Source organism: Condylostylus longicornis, unplaced genomic scaffold, assembly GCF_029603195.1.
Source record: "Condylostylus longicornis isolate FDR11 unplaced genomic scaffold, ASM2960319v2 ptg000256l, whole genome shotgun sequence".
In the NCBI taxonomy this organism is placed as follows: domain Eukaryota; kingdom Metazoa; phylum Arthropoda; class Insecta; order Diptera; family Dolichopodidae; genus Condylostylus; species Condylostylus longicornis.
Window position 1 is genome coordinate 81811 of NW_026578221.1, and position 24691 is coordinate 106501.

The 24691-nt window shown below is 29.6% G+C and overlaps 1 protein-coding gene across 1 annotated transcript in view; it reads left to right on the plus strand.

The window, feature by feature from the left end:
- Nucleotides 1-24691, plus strand: part of LOC129616634 (T-box protein H15-like) — a gene marked incomplete at its 3' end in the record, with an annotated part of 109764 nt that overhangs the window by 43606 nt on the left and 41467 nt on the right. The window contains exons 2-4 of the mRNA XM_055532256.1: nucleotides 19854-19984; nucleotides 20078-20350; nucleotides 20471-20601. Of these exons, the coding sequence (XP_055388231.1) occupies nucleotides 19854-19984; nucleotides 20078-20350; nucleotides 20471-20601 (535 nt within the window). The remainder of the gene's footprint in view (nucleotides 1-19853; nucleotides 19985-20077; nucleotides 20351-20470; nucleotides 20602-24691) is intronic.

Sequence of the window (24691 nt, forward strand, 5' to 3'; positions counted from 1 at the left end):
TTGAAAAAATTAACAATAGCAAAGTTTTGTAATAATTAAAACTTTTATAATTTATTGTGTAGATTGTTTCAGGATGTGATAACAATTATTGTAGTAATGATTTTTCTTTTTTCTCACGTTATTTCTGAAAATAAAATGAAAAGACATTTTGTTTAGATCAAGTTTTTTTATGAAATGCGTTTTGCACTTCATGTATGGTTTAGCACGTTCGTGGTTTCGAATAGCTGGAGATTACATAAGATTACGTAAGACCCCGGAATTGTATGGAAAAGATGAGAGTTGGTTTTAGCCGGAGCGGTGAATGAGAGCATTGTAAAGTGTTCTGCAAGCGGCACATATAAAGCATAGACTATAATTTAATTTAGATACAAAACAATTGCGAGAATACGATTTTTAATTTTCTAAAGAATTTGGAAAATCTTATGTTAAAAACGAAGTTGAAATGTCAGAAAACAACTATTACACATTTAGTGTTTTTTTTTCTGTAGTAAGAATTACAAATGGATGAGCGAGTTTTTATTTCAATACATTAATATGTATTGAAACACCCGCAACTGGTATTGCTTAATTTAGTAAAAGTGTTTCGCTTTGTGCCACCCGAATTCTCTGAAAAACTGTTAGTTTCGGCAACAACCAAAACTCAATTAATCAGTTCGCACAGTTCGGTTTTTTTTCTTTATTTATAAATTCAAACATAAAACAAAAAAATTTTTTCAGATATATTGAATTGCAATCCAATGATATTGAAATCCAAAAAAATTATTCAAAAAAATTAAATTTGAAATAGTATGCAAATTAACTTAAACTCTATGTATATTAAAAACTAAATTTTAATGTGAAAAAATAATATCATGTTTACATCTTAAAAGCCAATAAAATTGTAAATTTTACGATTTGACATAATTTTAATGCATTGATTTGAAAATACTTAAAACTCGAATGAAAAAAATTAAAAAAGCAAAAAAAAACTAAATAACTTCTTTTCAAATACTATCAATATTTTTCATATCTGACTTCAAGTCGTTATATAACTCCAAACAATTCTAAAGGCAATTATTTTTCTGATTGCTTGTCTTGAACATTCAAATAAAAATTGGATTTATTCCATGTATTATAATTGTGAATATCCAAAATTCTGTTTTGAATAAAATTATGTTTAATGAGATTATAACCAATCTTAAATGAAATCATATATAAGCTCTTTATGCAAATATTTTTAAAACTCATATATTGCTCATCGCATAATTGCTAGGTAGGATATCTTATGAGTAGAACCCTTATTACTTTACTAGATTTTTTTATGAATAATATTTAGCTTGCCTAGAATAATATTGGAGAGCTCTATTCCAAAGTGGGTTGAGGTATATTATATTTGATAAGATGTAAGAACAAAAAATAGAATGTAGCATTTTAGTAGTAAGATAATTATGAATCCGCTTTAGTATAAATGTGTAAGAAGCAATTTTCCTAATAACAGATTCTACATGCTCAGTCCACTTTTGGATAGCATCAAGTACATGACCATGGTAATTGAGAGTTCTAACCACATCCACAGGAATACCATCAAGAAAAAATACATTGTTATTGATGCTCTTATTTTCGAAGATCGTGATTTTAGTTTTTTCTATATTAATTGAATGATGATGTTTTTTAACCCATTCAGTTATTAATTTTAAGTCTTCCTCAATAGAAAATTTTAATTGTCGCTTATCACTTTTTGCTTATTTTAAAACGACATAATCTGCGTAGAGTTGCATTGACTCTTTGATATTTAGTTTTGCAATATCATTAAAATAAAGTTTAAATAAATCGGGTCCGTGTATAGAGCCCTGTGGAGCTCCCCTTTTTATGGTTTTGAAAATACCACATATATTAACTACACGTATTTTACCCCTACGGTTTTTGAGCCCATATCTTTCCAAACATTTCAGATCCGTTGCTTTAACATTTCAAATTTAAATATTAAGTTTATTAAGGAAGTTTCATTGAAAATTTCTTTTTATATACGCAAATATGTAAAATAGACCCGCAAAAATGTCCAGTTCCCGAAGTATGATATATCTTAAATGTTGATCAGTCCGTGGAAGAGCCAAAATAAACGCACATATAAAATTTCATCAAAATCGGGTCACCCAAATTTGAGATACATGAGTGCATACACAGATTTACAGACCGAAGAGCGACAAACCGACATCTCTCTAAAAATAGTTTAATTATTTTAGGTTTCTCTATTATGGAGAAATGTGTTCCAACGAAAAGTCGACATCCAAAATTTGTTGCCATCACATCACCTCCCTTATGGTATGCAATGCGGTCGGTAAAAGTTTAAAGAACGAAACTTCATGCATGTATTACGAAAATCTTACTTGTTATTGAAATAGGATATATCAGGCCTTGGGAACTGTATTTTTTTCGGGCCAATTTTAGATTCAATCAACCTAGGGGCCGATTTTATAAACTTTCTTGAAATTTGATTTTTGAGCTCTGACTGTTACCAAAAGTAAATAGCGAGATCTTCAGCGAATTCGGATGGTAAACTCTACTAAGACCTAAATTTACATTTTTCTGGGTAGGTTTACTAAAAGCTTACTAACATCCTAAAGATTGGAAAGAAGTGATTAAAAGACATTTTCATAATCTTCTGTAACAGTTTTACTTAAGTAGACATTACACAAATCTAATTTGCTGTAGCGACATTTTTCAAATAAAGAAATAGTTTATATAAACTAAAATCTATAATATACTACACAGTTAAGGTAGGTTTTCCCAAACTATGAAACTTTTGAATGCAGTATAAATTTTAGAATAAAAGAAATTTCTAAAGAACGAAAAAAATTAAAAGGATTAAATAATAAATTTTTTATATTTAATTACCGACCGCTTTGCATACTATAAAAGAGGTTATGCGATGGCACCAAATTTTGTATATCGAGTTTTCGATGGAAAACTTCTTCATTATAGGCAAGCGTAAGTAAATTATTTTTAAAAATATGTTGGCCTGGCTGTCTGTGCGTGTATGCGTGTATCTCAATTTCGCTGAACCAATTTTCATTAAATTTTATATTTGAGTTTTTTTTTAGTCGATTTTTCAGTTAATCTTTCAGCAGGAGATATCACTTCCCGTCTTGTATTGTCTTTTTGCAAAGCATCTTCAAATTTTTTAAAAAGGGAATTATATTCTTTTTTGACCAATTGTTCCAAAGATTTTCCTAACAAAATTAGATATCAACAATTATTCATTTTTCAAGGCCATAAAATTTTCTAAGAACGCTTTATTGCTATGCAAGTGCAAAAGTGCGTTACTTGAATTTAAAGTTTTTAGATAGTTTTAATAAGGTTATTATAAAAAGTTGCTATTCTAAAAAGTTCCGCATGTTAAAAATAAATATATTTATGTTCTTTACTACTATCATTATATTATGATATAAATATTTTTAACGAATGTTATAAAAACTTGAAATCAAAGAAGAAAATCAGCTTTGATAAAGTGCGTATGTAGGGCACGGAATATATTAGCAAAAATAAAAACATTTTATTCCGAATAAAAGGGAGTTTTCTTTTCATACACCTAAAAAAAATTTATATTTCGGAAAAATGATCAGTTCGGAAATTAACTTTAGATATAGTTTAAATTGTTCTTTTTCTTTATTATATTATTATTATTGTCCTTTTTCTGCTATTATTATTTTATAATTTGAGAAGTGCCATAAATTCACCCACCAACAAAATTCTACAAATTTTGGGGGCACAACCAAAAAACAAAAAAAAAAAAAAAAAGAAAAGATTAGTGAAATAGTGAAAAGTATATAAAATTTGAATATTGACATTTTTCTCAGTGCTTTTTTTGAGAAAATTTTGTAACATCATTTTATTAACATTTTACAAAGAAATTATATTAACTGCTTTAAAAAAAATTTATGTATGTACAGGTGAGCGAATGTTTAAACGAAGGTATTGCAAGAGCAAGCACATCGAATTTTTCCGGTAGCCTTAGCGAACCAGAAAGACGGAACGAAAAGACTTTGTGCAGAAAATCGAAAAACATATAAGAAAAAATGAAAAATAATTTATAAATATGATGTTGGAGATCTAATAGTGATCAAACGCACAAAATTTACTAATAACACAAAGTTATTTTCAAAGTTTTTAGGTCGTTATAGAGTAACCAAACGAAAATAAATAATACCAAATATATGGTATAAAGCTGAGAAAATTGACAATCAAGATGGTCTCAAAAAAAAACAACCATAAGCGTAGACTGCATCAAGGGTGGCATGATAAAAACTACGAGTCTGAAGAGTCTTCTGAAGATGAAAACGAAAATGAGGGTCATATATTATCATATCAGAACGATAACACATAATTTATTTCTGAATTGTTACATCTCTTAAATTTTTTTCAAAAACAAAAAAGTCATTCTGTAATTGCCTTCTGCAAGAAAAAGGCCTTATTTGTATTGAAATGTAAAATTTGAAAATCAAAGTATGTCTTTAGATAACTGAAATTAAATTAGAATTGCAGTTTAAAGTTACTTATTAAAAAATAAGTTATTGAGCAAAGTTATCAAATTTAGATATAGATTAAATTGTTTTTTTTCTTTCGTATTATTATTTTATAGTTTGAGAAGTGCCATAAATTCACCCACTAACAATCAAGAAAATCATACATATATTTACATATGTACACTTAAATATTTTTTTTCTGTTGATTTTTTTTTGTTATTTAAAAAAAAAATAAAAAATTTCATGATCTACATAATTAAAAAAATCTGATGTGGTCAGCACATAACCGACCGCATTGTGTATTGTCTAGTTAAATGAAAGTGTTACAGAATATTATAAAAATGTCTGTTAAATACTTCTTTCCAATTTTTAGGACATTAGTAAGCTTATAGTTAACATACCTAGAAAAATGTAAATTTGGCTCATAGTAGAGTTTCGCTTTGTGCTACCCGAATTCCCTGAAACGCTCGCCAGTTAGTTTCGGTAACAACCAGAACTCAAATATCAAATTTCAAGAAATTCCATCAATTCGTTCCGTAGATATGGTGAAAAATGTAAAATCGGCCCGCAGATCAGTTTTCGAGCCCTAATGTCTCCAAAAAATTTACATGTTCATTGTTTTAATACGAGGTCAAATATTAAATTTTAATGAAATCGGTTGATTATTTCTCTTTATATACATAAAAATCTCTTTATATACACAAGCATCTTAGGACCACTTCTGTTTAATTTGTATATCGATAGCATACGCCAGCTAGAAACTGACAACGTAGATATATATTTATACGCAGACGATATTTGTTTAGTTTTTCAAGCAGAGAATTATAATCAATTAGAAATTACAATGAATATGCAAATTAAAAAAATATTTGAATGGATGTCGACGCATAAACTTGTGATTAATATCAGAAAAACCAAATACATGGATATTGGAACATTCTCTCCTAAACTAAATATCTATCTTCACAACCAAGTCCTTGAGCAAGTAACGGAGTTTAAATATTTAGGGTTGTGGATCGATCAAGAACTAAAATGGAACACACACACAACTAAACTTAGTAATAAACTCGCTGTTGTAGCTGGAGTATTTAAAAGAATCTCATTGTCAATTCCAAAAGCTGTCAAAAAATCGATTTTTTATTCTTTTTTTCACAGTCACATAAGCTATGGAATTAAAATATGAGGTTCTGCTACTAAAGAAACAATTGGCATGCTCCAGACAATCCAAAATAGAGCGTTAAAGAATTTATTTAATTACCATTGGAGAGAACCAACCAAATTCATTCATCAGGCTAATGATATTCTGCTTATAGATGATTTGTTCAAAATAAAATTATTACTTCATATCCATGATTTAAGGTACCTTAGTATTCATTCTTCAGCCGTTTTAACAAAAAGAAGTGACGTACATTCAGTAAATACGAGATATAAAGATTTGTTACATGTAAACAAAAATACCTCGCAGTTTGGAACATCAACTTCTATGTATATTGCCATAAAACTATATAACGAGCTTAATAATTACTTAAAAGAACTCGATGCATTTAAATTAAAAAAAGAGTTAATCAACAAAACACTACAGAGTTACAGTATGACACCATAGGAAAACATATTATTGTTAAAAATTCGTAATTCAGTTTTTTATTTTTTTTTATTTTTTTGATTTTGTTTTTAATTTTATAATTTTTGATTAGTAATTCTTGTTTTATATATCTTTCATTATAATCTCATTATAAGATCAATTTTGCTTAATACTTACGCACATAAGTACTTACTTATTTTTGTGATCTTTATAATTTTTAAAATCTTGTACATATTTGATTTGTATACATATAATTATTTTTTATTTTTTTCCATTTTTTCTACCATTTTCATGAAATTTAATATTAAGGAGATAGTCAATCATTTTATATTACATTGTAAATCTACAAATTTGACATTATATAGTCTTAGAATGAGAATCAGTATATTAAGTGATTCTCTTTAGATATTGAATAAGTAAAAAAAAAAAAAAAAATATATATATTTGGTTCGTAGTGAACGCCCAGTTGCTGATGCCAGATTTGTTCCAAAAACTAGGAATTTTCAGGGACGATCGAGCAAAGCTCATATATGAAATTTCAAGTAAATTGGTTGAATATTTTCTTCAAAATGGTAAAAAATGTAAAATCGGCTCGCAAATCAGCTTTCGAGCCCTGATCTTTCAAAAAAATTTATATGTTCATTGTTTTGATACGAGGGATTTATATATTAAATTTCAATGAAATCGGTTGATTATTTCTCTTTATATACACAAAAATGTATATTTGGCCCGTAGTAAACGCCCAGTTGCCGACGCCTCTTCTTCCAAAACATAGGAGTTTTCGCGGACGGTCAAGCTGAGTTTATGTATAAAATTTCAGGTAAATCTGTCGAGTATTTTTTTTAAAATGTTCAAAAATGTAAAACAGGCCCGCTATCAATTGAATAAAAGCCGAACTTGAGATACACGCGTGCACACACAGACCGACAGTAAAAATCAATTTCACGTGTAAAAATTTTCATATAGAAGCCATAGTAAGCACTATTAAAAAATTTCTTCATGCACAATATTGTTGGTTGCAACTGCATCAACCGTTTTTTTTTTGAGTATATTATTTTTAATTTGAAATATTAAAGAGCTAGAATTGATAGCTCTTCAACAACCAGTATAAAGTGAAAAACAGGGGTCTTTGAAGTTTACCTCTATAAGTTTCAGCTTTCTATCTTGAAGGGTACAGAAGTTTTAGAAACTAGTCAGCGGACGGACAGAGTAAAAGCAATAAGTACTTTTTTCAACAATTTTTGGAAAAGTGCTAAAAGGACAAAATTTTCAAATTTCATCAACTAAAACGAAAAACTGATGTAATAAATTAACGAATACTTGAAAAGATTTTTATATGAATAAATTTTGGAGTTTAGTTTTGATATAAAAAGGGAAATTTCCTCCAAAATAAATTTTCTTAAGAATGTTAACCTTTATATGAGACCTAGTCCTGTAGACCAATTTCTTTGCTACCAAATTTGTCAAAACTTTTTGAAAAGTTATTAATAAAAAGAATGAGACCTATAATTGAGGAGAGGTCATTAATTCCGAACCACCAATTTGGGTTTAGAGCCGGACATTCAATTACTGATCAAATTCATAGAATTACAAATATTATTGAGAAAGCCCTAGAGAAAAAGCAAATTTGTGCAACGATTTTTGTAGTCGTGGCACAGGCTTTTGACGAGGTTTGGCACGAAGCATTAATATACAAGTTAGAAAAAATATTACCAAAGCAATATGTAGATATACTCTCTTCTTATTTAACCGACAGATTAAAAACAGGAGGGGGACTATTCCACACTTAGAGAAATAAGAGCAGGTGTGCCTCAGGGCAGTATTTTGGGTCCAATGTTATATCTACTCTTTACAAGAGATGTACCTCAAATAGAAAGCACAATTGTGGCTACATATGCTGACGAAACCGCAATTATGGCAGCAGCATCACAAGAAAGTTGCAGCAGGCAAGCGAAAGTTTTTATGCTTGCACCAAGAAATGGAAAATTAAAGTAAATGAAACTAATTTTGCACAAGTAAATTTTACAAATAAAGTTCTTGTAAACCCGCACGTGTTAATTTAAATGAGGTAAATGTTGCGCAGGAAAATGCGGCAAAATATCTAGAAATGACACTGGATGTTAAGCTAAAATGGAAAAAACATGTGAAGAAGAAAAAGGCAGAACTAGAACTAAAATATAAAGAAATGTATTGGCTCCTAGGTTGCAAGTCAAGATTGCCGATTCAGAATAAGATCCTGCTCTATAACCAAATTATTAAACCGGTTTGGTATCTAGTTGTGGGGATATGTGCCTAGATGTGGGGATAGGGTTTTGCGGAATACGGTGGATGCCCCTTGGTATGTGCGAAAAGGAGATTTGCACAGAGATCTAAGGATTCAAAGCGTAGTTGACGAAATCAACGAAAGGGCGGCAAGACATAGAGCTCGTCTGGAGCAACATTTCAACGTCTAGGCCTCTCGGTTCCTTGTCATTCGGGATTTTCCCAGAAGGCTAAAGAGGACTTTGCCCTCTGATTTAGCATAAAATGCGCTTCACCAAATCGGTGAGCGTTGAATTTCTTTCAATCTATATTAAAGAAAATTTGATGGTTGGTCTAAGGGGACTAGTATCAGAATATAAGGAAGAGGTTTTTGTGGTAAAACACATAACTAACTATGGGTTACCAGGAAATGGCATGTTAGTGGCATTCATGCTTTCTTCCTTCCTTTGATGAAAAAAAAAAAATCTGATGTGGTCAGCACATAACCGACCGCATTATGTATTGTCTAGTAAAGTGAAAGTGTTACGGAATATTATAAAAATGTCTGCTAAATACTTCCTTCCAATTTTTAGGGCATTAGTAAGCTTATAGTTAACATACCTAGAAAAATGTAAATTTGGCTCATAGTAGAGTTTCGCTTTGTGCTACCAGAATTGCTTGAAATGCTCGCCAGTTATTTTTGGTAACAACCGGAACTCAAATATCAAATTTCAAGAAATTCCATCAATTTGTTCTGTGGATATGATGAAAAATGTAAAATCGGCCCGCAAATCAGTTTTCGAGCACTGATCTTTCCAAAAAATTTACATATTCATTGTTTTAATACGGTTAATTCAAATATTAAATTTCAATGAAATTGGTTGATTATTTCTCTTTATATACACAAAAATGAGTATTTGGCCCTTAGTAAACGTCCAGTTGTTGTTGCCTGATTTCTTCTAAAAATTAGGAATTTTCGCGGACAGTCGAGTCAAGTTTATATATGAAATTTCAAGTAAATCGGTTAAATATTTTCTTCAAAATGGTCAAAAATGGAAATAGGCTAAAAAGTCAAGTTCCCGCGGCCTGATATATCCCAAAAGTTGATCAATCCGTACCATGGTTGAACCCACCGAAAACTCGATATGCAAAATTTGTTGACATCACATAATCTACCTATTGTATACACAATACGCCGGTAAAAAAAGGGAATGTGCTCTCTGAAATTTATAGAAATTCAATTGATTCAGACTAGGCTACGAAACTCTAAGCATTTTTTTCTTTTCTTGCAAAACTTTACTGAAAACATCCTTATATTGGAATTTTTTAAATTGGGTGTTTTCAATTATTTCTTGCTAACTCAGAGTTCATATAAAATGTATTCGACAAATAAAAACTTTAAAACCTGCAAGAAATAAACATTGATACAAAACTACATTCGACAATCATAGCATTTTTAAAATTCTAAAGCATTGTTAAAATTTTCTTTTTACACACTTGAAAAATAATGCAAGTTTGAAAAAAATCATAGAAATAATAATTTGTTGTTATTGGTTACATTTTTGTACATACATAACTAATATAATATAACCAATAAATCAATATTATACATTGATTTATTGGTTATAATCCAATTTAATGTAACCTATATAACTAATTATATTGGCTATATAACCAATATGATTAAACCAAAAAATCTGCAAAGTAAATATAGTAAAAGCAAAACTTTTAGCTATTGAAGATCTATAATTTTGCAAAAATATGTTTTGACGATTTTAGTAAATAAAATCTAAAATAAAGTTGGGTCAAACCAATGGTTTGTACTGTAGCATTTTCCCTTCAACAAGTGAAAGTTCTGCTTTTAAAGACAGTCTTTGTATATCCACCACACTATTAAAATTATTTTCATTCATATACAAAACCATTTCTAGAATTGCATATGTTTAGGATGATGCATATAATATGCAGTCTTAAAAAAAAAAGCAAAAATTAGTATAAAGTGGGGTTAACAAATTGCTCGATTTTAAGGTTTAATTGTGTGAGTTATTAGAAAAATGATTATATTTTTTAATGTCATGGAATTTACCGTTAGCTTTTTGTGTTTATAGAAATTTGAAAAAACTTGCGGTTTCAGAAACATAAGGTGTCAAAAATTCAAATTTTACAAATTTCAAGAGGCGATAGCTTGAGAGGGGGTGGAGATGGAAAAAAATTTCTTCCAACAAAATGAACTATTTGTTAATGTCTAAAAGACCCTAAAATTTTAAGCTTCTAGAGGCTGGGGTCTAGAAGAAAAACGAAATCAAAAATTTGGAAAAAAAAGACTTTAGGTAACGGTAAATTTGAATAGTCATTTTCTTTTTCTAAAGTTTAACTATAGTATACCGCGCTAGAGAAAGAAAAACTGCTGCCTTTCTCCGTTTGTAAAATTTCAAAAATGCTTATGGTTTCATTACAACAAATAGTTACAAAAGGCCATTTTTAGGGTTTTTGGGGGGGGTATAACTTCTAGAGAGGGGGAGATAGGTAAAAATTTTGTTGAACGGAAATAAGTTTCTAGTAAAGATCTATGTACATACAAAATTTCAGCTTTCTATCTTCAAGGGTGTAGAAGTTTTGTAAACAGACACATGGACAGACGGACGGACGGACGGACGGACGGACAGAGAGAAACTAATAAGCACTTTCTTCCAAAAATTTTTTGGAAAAGTGCTAAAAAGAGCAATTAAATGTCTTAAACTTCATTTCTCTTAAAACACACTCATATTTCGCTTTACGGAGCTGATATATTCCGGAAATGTTGGCAGCGAATCGAAACTCCGTAAATGGAATCTCTTTACTTACATTACGTTACAACCATATAACTTTTTACCTAAACTTTATAGTAATATATATTTCTTGTTAATTATCAAAAAATATAGTAGGAATTTGTTATTATTACAACATTATTATTTGTTATTATTACAAGAATCGACAACAAATTTTAATTCTTGGAAAAAAAGCAATTACATACATAAATTCTTTGCATTATTTTGCTCTGATCATTATTTAAAGTGCTAATTATCAATAATTAATGTTTTATCATTCTGATAAAACATTAGAGTACATATATATACATAATCACAATGGTTTTTATGTATCATAATATTTAACATATATGTATGTATATTTAAACAAAAAAAATCCAAAAATAAGTTTTTTTTACAAAAATTGTAATTTATGAGACTTTGTTTTAATTTTTGAATTTTGTAAAACCGAAATTCAGTATAACCTTCCGTTAAGCGAGGATTGAGTGTATACGGAAATAAAAATAAACAAGTAAAAACGTTTCAGTCGGTATAAATCGATTGAATTATACCCTGCACCTTTCGTTATTGTATAGCAATTACTCGAACCTGTGAAAACAGTCTATAGAAACATCACGGATATGTCTGACCTATAATTGGACATCCGACTGCCAAATTTCATGAATCTGACTTTATAATTTTTCCAAATATTTAGAATTAGCTTTTGGACTTTTATGGCACGTACCTGAACCTGTAAAGCAATTCCATCGGACACACAACTGCCAATTTTCATGAATTTGACTTTATTATTTTCCCAAATATTAAGAATAAGCTTTTAGACTTGTATGGGAGCTACTAGAACCTGTCAAGATATCCCACCAAAACTTCAGAAATACATCTGATCTATAATCAGACACACAACTGCCAAGTTTCATGAATCTGACTTTATTATTTTTCCAAATATTTAAAATAAGCCTTTGGAGTTGTATGGCAAGTACCCGAACCTGTCAAGCAATTTCATCAAAACTTCAGAAATGTCTGACCTATAATTGGAGACACGACTGCCAAAGCTTATGAATCTGACTTTATTATTTTTCCAAATATTTAAAATAAGCTTTTAGACTTGTATGGGAGCTACTCGAACCTGTCAAGTAATTCTACCAAAAGTTAAGAAATATATCTGACCTATAACTCGACACACAAATGCCAAGTTTCATGAATCTGACTTTATTATTTTTCCAAATATATAAAAAATGCTTTTGGAGTTGTATGGCAGGTACCCGAACCTGTCAAGCAATGCCTCTAAAACTTCAGAAATATATTTGACCTATAATTGGACACATGACTGCCAAGTTTCATGAATCTGACTTTATTATTTTTCCGAATATGAAAAATTTGCTGTTGCAGTTGTATGGCAGCCACCCGAACCGGTGTAGCTACCCCATTATAATTTTTGGAGCATGTGTAGAATATAATTGGACACATGTATACAAAATTTTATATTTATAGCTTTATTAGTTTTTGAAATACTTAAAATAAACTCTTTGAGTTGTATGGCAGCTACCCAAACCCGTTGTCCGAATTAGTTCAATAACAATAGAGCTCGAGCTTGGCACAAAAGAAAAAACTTGTTTTTGAGTTATCGTGCGATCGGACGGACGGACGGATAGACGGACATGTCTAAATCGACGCAGAATTTTGCGCTGAGCAAGAATATAGGTATATGTCCATACCGCAGATGACTCCTTCAAGTAGTTACAAACTCCACACCAAAGTTAATATACCCTTCACGAAGTGCAGGGTATAAAAACATGTGAATTATATCGAAGTTGATCCGGTTGTAGCATTTTGGGAAAAATTTTTTAATGCGGTTTTGGAGTGGCCATATACTAACTAGGGCAGTGCGTATACTATAAATGAAGTGGTTAGTATAACCACTTCATTAAAAAAAAGAAAAATGAACAAAATAATTTTTTTATACTGCTATTTTGCTATATTATCACGAAAATTATGAAGCTTCTCAAAATGTAATATAGACTAGAAACCCCTAGTACGGATCGTACTGAATGCAAATATTATATTCGAAAATATTGAAATAAAATTGAGACATGAATATATATACCATAATACATAAATGATCAATTTAATGTACGAAGGAACAATTTAAAACTAAATAAGGTTGCAGTTAACTTGCAAAATATAAAAATTTATATATATACAGGGTGTCCGGGACACAATGGTATTCCCGAAGCAGGGTGATAGAACACATGCAGACGAACAAAAAATACCTAGTGACATTTTTCTTTCTGGGCCCTTGTTCTCGAGTTATGGGGCCTCAAACTTAGAACATGCAAAACCGGTTTATTTTCACATTTTTATTTATAACTCAGAGATATGCCTCAGATATAGTCTCAGAGATATGCAAGTGCAAATTCAAAATTTGTTAAAATTTTTTTTTTTTAAATTTTCGTTTAACCGTCATTTACTCATAATTCCACATTATCAACCTATCATTTTTTTGCAGGAAGACGAGCCCTATATTCTGACCTTCATTTTAATATAACATAGTGTGGAAAAAATTTTAGAAATAACATTTAACTATCAGGCGAAAACTGAGGCCAAAACCTTAGAAAATTAGCTAAAACAAAGTATTTTTCAAACAAAAACAAATTTTTTTAATCTTAATTACGCAGTATTATGCATTATTAACATGTACTTTTTCTTTTCCAAAATGAAAAACATTTGCATTACCTTTTTTGCTCCACAAAATATTTACAAAATTTTCAGGAATATCGTGTCTACGAGGATCAAATTGATAAAAAAATTAGTTATAATCGATAAATTAGTTATAATCCAAGTAATGTTCACCCTCTGATCTTCTGCGTATTTTGATATTATTCTCAAAATTCAATTATTGATCTTTAGGTATAGTTAATGTGGAAAACTTTAATTTTCATATTACTTACAAGAACGTTTATAATTTTATAATATTAAATTTTTGAATACAAATATTTATTTATAACATATCATATACATAAACATAATGTATATTTTGTTTAATTTTTGTTGAAAAAATAATTATTAAAAGCGGAATAGATATATTTTTTATAAAGTTCGAAATAAGACTGATACCTTTATTCTACAAGGTATTGCTTTTTCTTTCTAATAACTCTGTTATAAATGGCTTGTGAGAATTTTTTGTAACTCTCATACTAGTTTTGGTATGAGAGTTATATGCTTTAAAAACATTTTTAATGGAAGATTAACTCTCATTACAACAATTAATAACTCTTGTAATTGCGCTCTTTTGTTTTAATAAAGATCTGTCTAGTTAAGTGGAAGGGTTACAGAATATTATAAAAATGTCTTTTAAATACTTCTTTCCAATTTTTAGGACATTAGTAAGCTTATAGTTAACATACCTAGAAAAATGTAAATTTGGCTTTTAGCAGAGTTTCGCATCCAACCCGAATTCCCAGAAATGCTCGCCAGTTAACCAGAACTCAAATATTAAATTTCAAGAAATTCCATCAATTCGTTCCGTAGATATGGTGAAAAATGTAAAATCGGCCCGCAAATCAGTTTTCGTGCCCTGATCTTTCCAAAAAATTTATATGTTCATTGTTTTAATACGTGGAATTCAAGTATTAAATTTCAATGAAATCGGTCAATTATATCCATTTATATACGCAAAAATGTATATTTGGCCCGTAGTAAACGTCCAGTTGCTGATTTATCAGACCGACAGACCGACAGACCGACGGACCGATTGGTTGCTAAAAATAGTTTACTTACATTTCCCTACTATGGAGAAGTGCATTCCCACCGAAAACTTGATATGCAAAATTTGTTGCCATCACATAACCTACCTATTGTTTACACAATACGGTCGGTAAAAAATATAATATTTGTGAGCAAATTTGTCTGTATACTTTTTGTACGATAAGATTTTACGAATACGACATACATAACATAAAATGTATTAATATCAGGGCTGTGGTTTGATTTTTTGAATGGGGAGCTGATATACTCAAAAAAGGGAGCCATTTCCTATATTTCATAAAAAAAAAAAACAATTTATTACCGTACGAATACAATAAAAATCGGAAAAACAAAGCAGAAACTTTAAACATAAATTATAAACAAATTAAAGTATAAATTCGAATTAAAAGTATCATAATAAAAACTTAAACTTAAAATAATATTTTTTACATGAAACCTCATGTACTTTAAATAAAACGAGATAAATAGAGAAACTCTTTGATATCCGTACGAATTTCTTATTTTACGAGTATGTGCAGCTAAATATATCATAGCTGACTAAGACTATATAACAGCACTAATAACACTCTTGTTTTCACGTAATTTTTATATTATAGCTCCAATATTTTCTGAGATATTGCCAAATAATTTTCAAGTTGTATAGTAGCTACCACAAGGAGTCAAGAAATCTTAACAACTTTTATCAAACACATTGGCCCTACTTATATTATTAGCTTGTATGAAATTTCAATACCACAGCTTATACAGTTTCTGAGATGTAGCCAAATAACTTTTGAAGTTGTATGTCAGCTACCAGAAGGAGCCAAGCAATTTCAATGAGTTTTATTGGACACATTAGCCCTTCTAATATATTTGCTTGAGCGAAATTTCAATACCATAACCCATATAGTTTCTGAGATATAGCCAAATAACTTTTGAAGTTGTATGGCAGCAACCAGAAGGAGCCCATCTATTTCAACGACTTCTATCAGGAACATTAGTTTTACTAATATATTCGTTTGTGTGAAATTTCCATACCAGACAAATAACTTTTGCAGTTGTATGGCAATTACCAGAAGGAGCCAAGCAATTTAAACAAGCTTTATTGGACACATTAGCGCTACTAATATATTCGCTTGTGTGAAATTTCAATACCATAGCTCTTATAGTTTCTGAGATATAGCTAAATAACTTTTGTAGTTGTATGGCAGCTGCCAGAAGGAGCCCATCTATTTCAACCACTTCTATCAGGCACATTAGCCCTAATAATATATTCGCTTGTGTGAAATTTCAATACCTCGGCTTTTATAGTTTCTGAGGTACAGAAAAATAACTTTTGAAGTTGTATGGCAGTTACCAGAAGGTGCCAAGCAATTTCAACGACTTTTATCAAACACGTAAGTCCTACTAATATATTTGCTTGTGCGAAATTTCAATACCATAGCCCTTATAGTTTCTGAGATATAGCCAAATCACTTTGAAGTTGCATGGCAGTTACCAAAAGGAGCTAAACAATTTCAACGACTTTTATCAAACACATTGGCCCTACTAATATATTCACTTGAGTGAAATTTCAATACCGCAGTTTTTGAGGTTTTTGAGATTCAGACAAATAACTTTTGAAGTTGTATGGCAGCTACTAAAAGGAGCTGAGCAATTTCAACGAGTTTTATTGGACACATTAACCCTACTAAGATATGAAATTTCAATACCACAGCTTTTATAGTTTCTGAGATATAGCCAAATAAATTTTGAAGTTGTTTACTTGAGTTCATATCTCAGACAATTATGTTTTGGTGTTACAAACGGTAAGGCAAATTTAGCATACCCCTCCAACACACGTTCTTACGAGTATGAAGATCAAAATTACAAACTGAATAAAATTACAAATTATGAATTAATCAAAGCACTATTGAATAAATATTTCTTTTAGTAATGGAAATGAATAATGCAGTCATTTATGTGGTGTAAAAAACTATATTTTGTTTTTGCAAATGGGAATAGCAATTTATTACTGTACACCTTTTTCTTTTTCAACAAATTATTTTATTTTTATTCACTTGTTAAAATTTTTTTATAAGTTTTTATAAAATAATATTTTTTTTGGCACTTATTATTAAATATTTTATAATTTTTTAATGAAGTGCACTAATTTTATAAAAAAAATAGCAGAATCTTCTTTGGTTACTTTTTGTACCAGCGCGGCATAGTTTTCTAAGAAAAAAAGCAACAACCAGTTTTCGGTGGGAATGCACTTTTTCATAGTAGGGAAGTGTAAATAAACTAATTTTAGCAATCTGTCGCTCAAGTTCGGTTGAGCGGATTTTGATGAAATTTTATATATTTTATATTTCAACTACGGATTGATCAACTTTTGGAATATATTAGGGCTCGGGAAGTGGACTGTTTAGCGGATCTGCTTTACATTTTTTGTCATTTAGAAGAAAATGTTTAGCAGATGTACTTAAAATTTCATATATAAGCTTCATTCGACCACATGCGAATACTCCTAACATTTGGAAGAAATCAGGTGTCAACAACTGGACGTTTATAAAGAGAAATAATCAACCGATTTCATTGAAATTTAATATTTAAATTCGAAGTGTTAAAACAATAAATTTATAAATTTTTTTGGAAAAATTAAGGCTCGCAAACTGATCTGTTGGCCGAATTTACATTTTTCACCATATCTTCGGAATTTTTAAAATTTAATATTTGAGTTCTGGTTGTTACCAGAAGCTACTGACGAGCTTTTCGTTTAATTCGGACACCACAAAATGAAACTCTACTAAAATCCAAATTCACGTTTTTTTAGGTATGTTAACTAAAAGCTTCTCTTTATTTCTATATATGGAAATAAAGAGAAGCTTTTATTCTATTGTAGCACTATAATTTCCATCCATTATAACAATCTACGATAAGAAATAGAAACGAAAATTCGGAAGTTTGAATTTGCTATTTTTAAAATAAAATCTAATATGAAACGTTTATATAACATATACATACATTATTGTCATTTCAATTTATTTCATAGCTCTTCGTATAAAAAATATTTCAATAATACATTAGCGTAAAAAAGCATTTTCAATCGCCTTTTTCTACCTACATATGTATAAAGAATAAGATTTAAGTAATGAAATTAATATGATTTTTTCTGTTCTGTTTCATTTTTTTTACATATTTGTAATTTTTAACATCGGTTCAGAAAATAAAAGAGTAAAATCAAACCTTTTAAATTTTTGTCTAGCACAAAATTTTTATTGGTAAGCTTTCAGCAGAATTATTACAAGATTGGATTAATTATAGATAGGTGGTTCTTAAATCGCTTTTGTTAAAGTATATGCAAAACAAGTAAAAACGTTTCAGTCGGTATAAACCGATTGAATTATACCCTGCACCATTCGTTATTGTGTAGCAATTACTTGAACCTCTAAAATCATTCTATAGAAACTTCACGGACATGTCTGACCTATAATTGGACATCCGACTGCCAAGTTTCATGAATCTGACTTTATTATTTTTCCAAATATTTAGAATAAGCTTTTGGAGTTTTATGGCAAGTACCTGAACCTGTCAAGCAATTCCATCAAAACTTCACAAATATATCTGATCTATAATCGGACATACAACTGCCAAGTTTCATGAATCTGACTCTATTATTTTTCCAAATATTAAGAATAAGCTTTTAGACTTGCATGGGAGCTACTCGAACCTGCCAAGAAATCGCACCAAAGCTTTAGAAATATGTCGGACCTATAATTGGACACACGACTGCCAAGTCTCATGAATTTGACTTTATTATTTTTCCAAATATTTAAAATAAGCTTTTAGACTTGTATGGGAGCTACTCGAACCTGTCGAGCAATTCCACCAAAACTTCAGAAATATATTTGAGCCATAATTGGACACATGATTGCCAAGTTTCATGAATCTGACTTTATTATTTTTCCAAATATTTAAAATTAGCTTCTGGAGTTGTATGGCAGGTACCCGAACCTGTCAAGCGATTCCTCTAAAACTTCAGAAATATATTTGACCTATAATTGGACACATGACTGCTAAGTTTCATGAATCTGACTTTATATTTCTTCAAAATATTTAAAATTTGCTTTTGGAGTTGTATGGCAGCCACCCGAACCGGTGCAGCTATCCCATTATAATTTTTAGAACATGTGTAGAATATAATTGGACACATGTATACAAAATTTTATATTTATACCTTTATTAGTTTTTGAAATATTTAAAATAAACTCTTTGAGTTGTATGGCAGCTACCCGAACCCGTTGTCCGAATTAGTCCAATAACAATAGGGCTCGTCCTTGGCACAAAAGAAAAAACTTGTGAAAGTTTGGTGTCGATTGCATTATTCGTTTTTGAGTTATCGTGCGATCGGACGGACGGACGGACGGACGGACGGAGAGACGGACATGTCTAAATCGACGCAGAATTTTACGCTGAGCAAGAATATATATATATGTCCATACCGCAGATGACTCCTTCAAGTATACAAACTCCATACCAAAGTTAATATACCCTTCACGAAGTGCAGGGTATAAAAAGGTATCATTAGAACATTTGAATAGTTCAATTGATGCTCTTTTTAGTGTCTTTGCTATTTTTTGACTTTCATTCCTTTTTAATTATATTTTAGCCCTTCAGTTTTACTCGAATTTTATATACTTATATAAAATCCGGAAAATATTTTTTGTTCTAAAGGCAGTCTAAAATTTTGCTAAATAATTAATTTTTTCCTTCTTTTTTCCTGTTAAAAATGTATCAGCAAAGCTTATTCGAGAGAAAAAAGCACGATGGTATTTTCTATACTATCCGCAAATGATGGTGAACTTTTTTTTTGTGAAAATATTTTTAGTATGGATATTATTTTTTAAAAATTTTGGATTAACACAATGTATTATATAAAATTACTCTTAAATATATTAACATCTTACACTCGCATTCTTTGAAATTTTTTATTTTAAGGTCCTCTGTCTGTAGATCGTTATCCAGAAGTCGATGACGATGTCGATGTAGACGTGGAACAATGTAGTGATTCCGAAGCGCCTCAACGTAACTGCAGACACAGTCAAAATCAATTAAATAGTAACAATAACAATAATAATAGCACTAATAATAATAGTAATAGTAATAATAATAATAATAATAATAATAATAATAACAACAACACGAACAGCAACAATAATAATAATAATAATAATCATAATAATAATAATAATAATAATAACAATAATAACAATAATAATAATAATAATAATAATAATAGCATTAAAGATAGTGTATCCTGTGCGTCACCTACATCGCCTTCTGAGTCGGAATGCGATAGATTAACACCGGAACCAGTTCAGGTAAACAACTTCAACAATAATACAAAGCTAGATAACAATACTCCTACTACTAGTACATCAAATAGTAGCTCAACTACTTCTTCTACTACAACAGAAAAATTAAAAACGAAAAAAGTAATTTTTAGTGGAACATCTCTTATTTATCTAATATATACGTTTTTCTTTTCTTCTCGGATCGTTGCAACATCTAAATATAATTGGTTACTTGGAAAATTGTTAAAAAATGGGCAATAGTCACGTCCACAAATACAAGGTTCATGCAACTGTGACGATTTAAAACCGGTACAATGTCACTTGGAAACAAAAGAATTATGGGATAAATTTCATGAACTAGGAACAGAAATGATAATTACGAAAACTGGAAGGTAAGCTAATGATATCATATTCATTCGATAAATTTCAACTTTTTCAGGCCAATACTTCTTTTACTTTTACAGACAATACTTCAATTGCTTTTAAATACGGTTTGTAACTTTTTTAAATTGATCAAACAATTGATTTATCATTCACTGACGGTAGTCATTTTCTCTAGTAAGACTTAATGTTACTTCCATCAAGATTTTATTTTAATTTTACAACAAGTTTGCCATATTCTGCACTAGTAAAGAGGAGCATTTTATAATGTCTCCAAAATATTGAATAAAATTAACAGCGCGAATTTAAAAATTCAGTTGGATACAAGTGAATTTACGAAAAAGAAACTGAGTTTCTGGCCCTCATTATCACGACTAAGGGCATAAAGCCCAATCCCAATAAGATTGAAACGATAAATAAATTTCCAATTCCTAAAACATCTAGGGAAATTAAAAGCTTTTTGAGATTAATTGGATGTTATAGGACGTTGTGAAGGACTAAGTTAAAATTGCGAAACTTTTAACGTTTTAACTGAAAAGAGAATAAAAAAATATTACCCTTCCTGAATATAAAGAAGCTTTCGAATAAAAAAATCTTTGGAATAAAGAAGCTTTCGAATAAAAAAGCTTACCTCCTTCCTCTAAAAGTTATAGTCCCAAAAACCCTAAAAAGCCATTTTTTAAGTAAATATTGCAGGAAAACCAGAAACTGTTTTTAAATTTTGCAAAGACAGAAAAGTGGCAGCTGGCTTCTCTTACCACGGCATACTACTTGTGAAATTTGCGAAAATAAAATGGCCTATAAAATTCATCGTTATCTAAAATCTGTTGTTTCTAAATTTTTGATGTCGTTTTTCTTCTATACCTCAGGTTGTTATAGTTTGAAATTTTAGTAGCTCTTAGAAATTCATAAATATTTTATTTCATTAGCAGAAATAAATACTCCACCCTCCACCTTCGTGAAGGGTATATCAAGGTTGGTACGGGGTTTGTAACTACTTGAAGGAATCATTTGCGGTATGGACATATATATATATATATATATTCTTGCTCAGCGTAAAATTTTGTGTTGATTTAGGCATGTCCGTCATTCGGATGGACGGATCGCACGATAACTCCAAAACGAATAATACAATCAACACCAAATTTTCACAAGTTGTTTCTTTTGTGCCAAGGACGAACCTTATTGTAACTAGACCAATTCAGAAAACGCGTTAGGATAGCTGCCACAAAATCTAATTTTAAATAGTTAGAAAAATAATAAAGTCAGATTCATGAAACTTAGCGGTCGTGTGTCCCATTATAGTTCAGATACATTTCGGAAGTTTTGGTAAAATTTCTTTACAGGTTCCAGTAGCTCCCATACAACTCCAAAAGCTTATTTTAAATATTTTGAAATATAATAAAGTCAGATTTATGAAACTTGGCAGTCGTGTTCCCAATTATAGGACGGGCATATCCGTGAAGTTTCTGTAGAATGGTTTCGCAGGTTCCAGTAATCGCTTTAAAACAATGAAAGGTGCAGGGTATAATTCAGTCGGTTTAAACCAACTGAAACGTTTTTACTTGTATTTATTTCAAAAACAAGAATTTCTAATATTTTTCTAAAAAAAATAAAACTTATTCTCTCTAATTAAAAAAAAGTTTACTTGTTTGAAAAAAATTCCATCTCCATCTACTATGAATTTAACCTTCTATTTAAAAAAATTAAGGTTTTATGAAGTCTCTTTTACAAAATATTGAAATTTATATATAGTATCGCAGAGTTCAGAAGTTGACTAAAATGTTTTACATCTTTAAAAAAATTAAGTTACTGGAATAAATTAAAAAAATATTTTGCAATGCGTGGAACAAATTTAAAAAAACATGCAGATAAACAATATTAGCATTTGTAACAAAGAAAAAGTTTTAATAAAAGCTGATGTTATAGGTTTCTGAAATATTTCTGAAAGCTGGTAATTATATGTGAAGTTAGTGGGTAATAAAAGAAGCCTTTTCAAGATCATTTAATGTTCGCAAAACCTAAGTTGACCAATGTTCTAGAAATGTTACTGAAATTTGGCAAATAGATTTGATAGAGAACATCACACAAAGCAATTTTCTCTGATGGCGCAAAATTTGATGAGTGGTGTTGATGCAAAATTTATTGAAGAAAGATGCTAATGTATAAAAAATAAACGGATAATAGTAAGTAAAATAAATAGAGGCTAAGGTGCAGATTTCCTTACTACGGATTGCTGTAGCGAGCTTACTAAAAAAGCAGATTGTTGACTTTATTTGTTTTTTACCTGAAATATTTCAATTTTTGCTATTTAACTCTTCTTCTTCAAAATCAAAAAATAGTTTCATTTTGTCGTTTAAAGGAAAGTTTTAATAGTCTGAAATTTTAGTGGCTTTTCGACGCTTATAAATAATTTATTTCGTTAGAAGAATTTTTAAAAAAAAATTAATGGTATGTACTCGTATAATAAAGTTGGATCAAACCAATTGTTTGTATTGTAGCACTTTTCTTTTCGACAAGTGAATGGATTATATATACATACCATACTATTTAAGTTTTTTTTTAATGAAACTGTTACTAGGATTGCATATATTTAGGATGAACGATTAATGCAGTCTTAAAAGACTAAATAAAGCAAAAATTAAAATAAATAGAGGTTAACATAATGCTCGATTTTAAGAGTTAATTGTGTAAGTTAAGAAAAATAATTTTACTTTTTAGTATCATGGAATTTACCGTCCTTTCTGCCTTTATAGAAATTTGAGAAAATTTGCCGTTTTGAAAATATAAGGCGTCAAAAATTCAAATTTTACAAATTTCACGAGGCGATAACTTGAGAGAGAGTGAAAAGGAAAAAAATTTTCTTTTAACGAAATAAACTATTAGTGATTAAAGTAGTGTCTAACAGCTGCTGAGCAACAATTTTAGGCTCCTACAGCCGGGGATCTAGAAGAAAAACGACATCAAAAATTTGGAAAAAACGGATTTTAAATAACGGTTGATTTGAACGGCCATTTTGTATTTTTTAAAGGTTAATTATAGTGCGTTTACAAAATTTGAAAAATACTTATGGTTTCACTGAAACAAATAGTTTAAAAAAGGCAATTTTTAATGTTTCGGGGTCTATAACTTCTAGAGGGGTAGAGATAGGTAAAAATTTAGTTCTAAGGAAATAGGTTTCTACTCAAGATATACGCATTCAATTTCAGTTTCCTATCTTCAAGGGTGTAGAAGTTTTGTAAACATATCCACGGATGGACGGACGGATGGACAGACCGACGGACAGAGTGAAACTAATAAGCACTTTTTTCCAAAAATATTTTGGAAAAGTGCTAAAAATACAGAAAAATCTATATTTGTATCAAAAAGCGATCTCAATAATAGAAATTTCTTGAAAGATATTTTATTGGAGTTAAATTATATTACAATATTCTATATTAGATGCCTGTTATAATATTCACTCGAAATTAGCTGATGCTTTTATATCATGGCTAAACTAATATCTGCTAATATCATTGCAGAGTGCAGGGAAATTAAGTTAACTACATCCGAAATTGATGTTCAAAGCATAGATCTATTAAAAATTTAGGAGAAAACTAATTACCGACTTATGTACATATTTTGGCAAATGTTAAATTAAAACATTTTTAATCATTAAAAAATTTGCTCAGATTTTATCTACAAATTTATTAAAAATTGTTCATATTTGCAGCACTGCAATATAAATTTGAAGTTACGGGAGCTCTTTCTATATTAAACGAAATAGTAAGTGCTGCTATTTTCTTATTGAAAAAACAAATAGTTCTTACAACAATACACGTAACAAATTTAATTAAACAATGTTATTTACATTATCAAGTTCAACGATCGGAATAGCGCTCTATATTCAACACAAAAAATTTATAATAGGTAGTAAATTTGATAGTAAACCAAAATTATTTCTCGAAAACTAAAGCTATTGTTAATTTAAATTAATAAAAAACTTAAGAAGAAATATTGTAAAGAGATTACATAAAAATTAAAATCATGTTAAAAACTCGAATAGGGAAGAAATTTTGATAAAAAAGAATGCGAATATTTGATATAAACAATTATGAAATA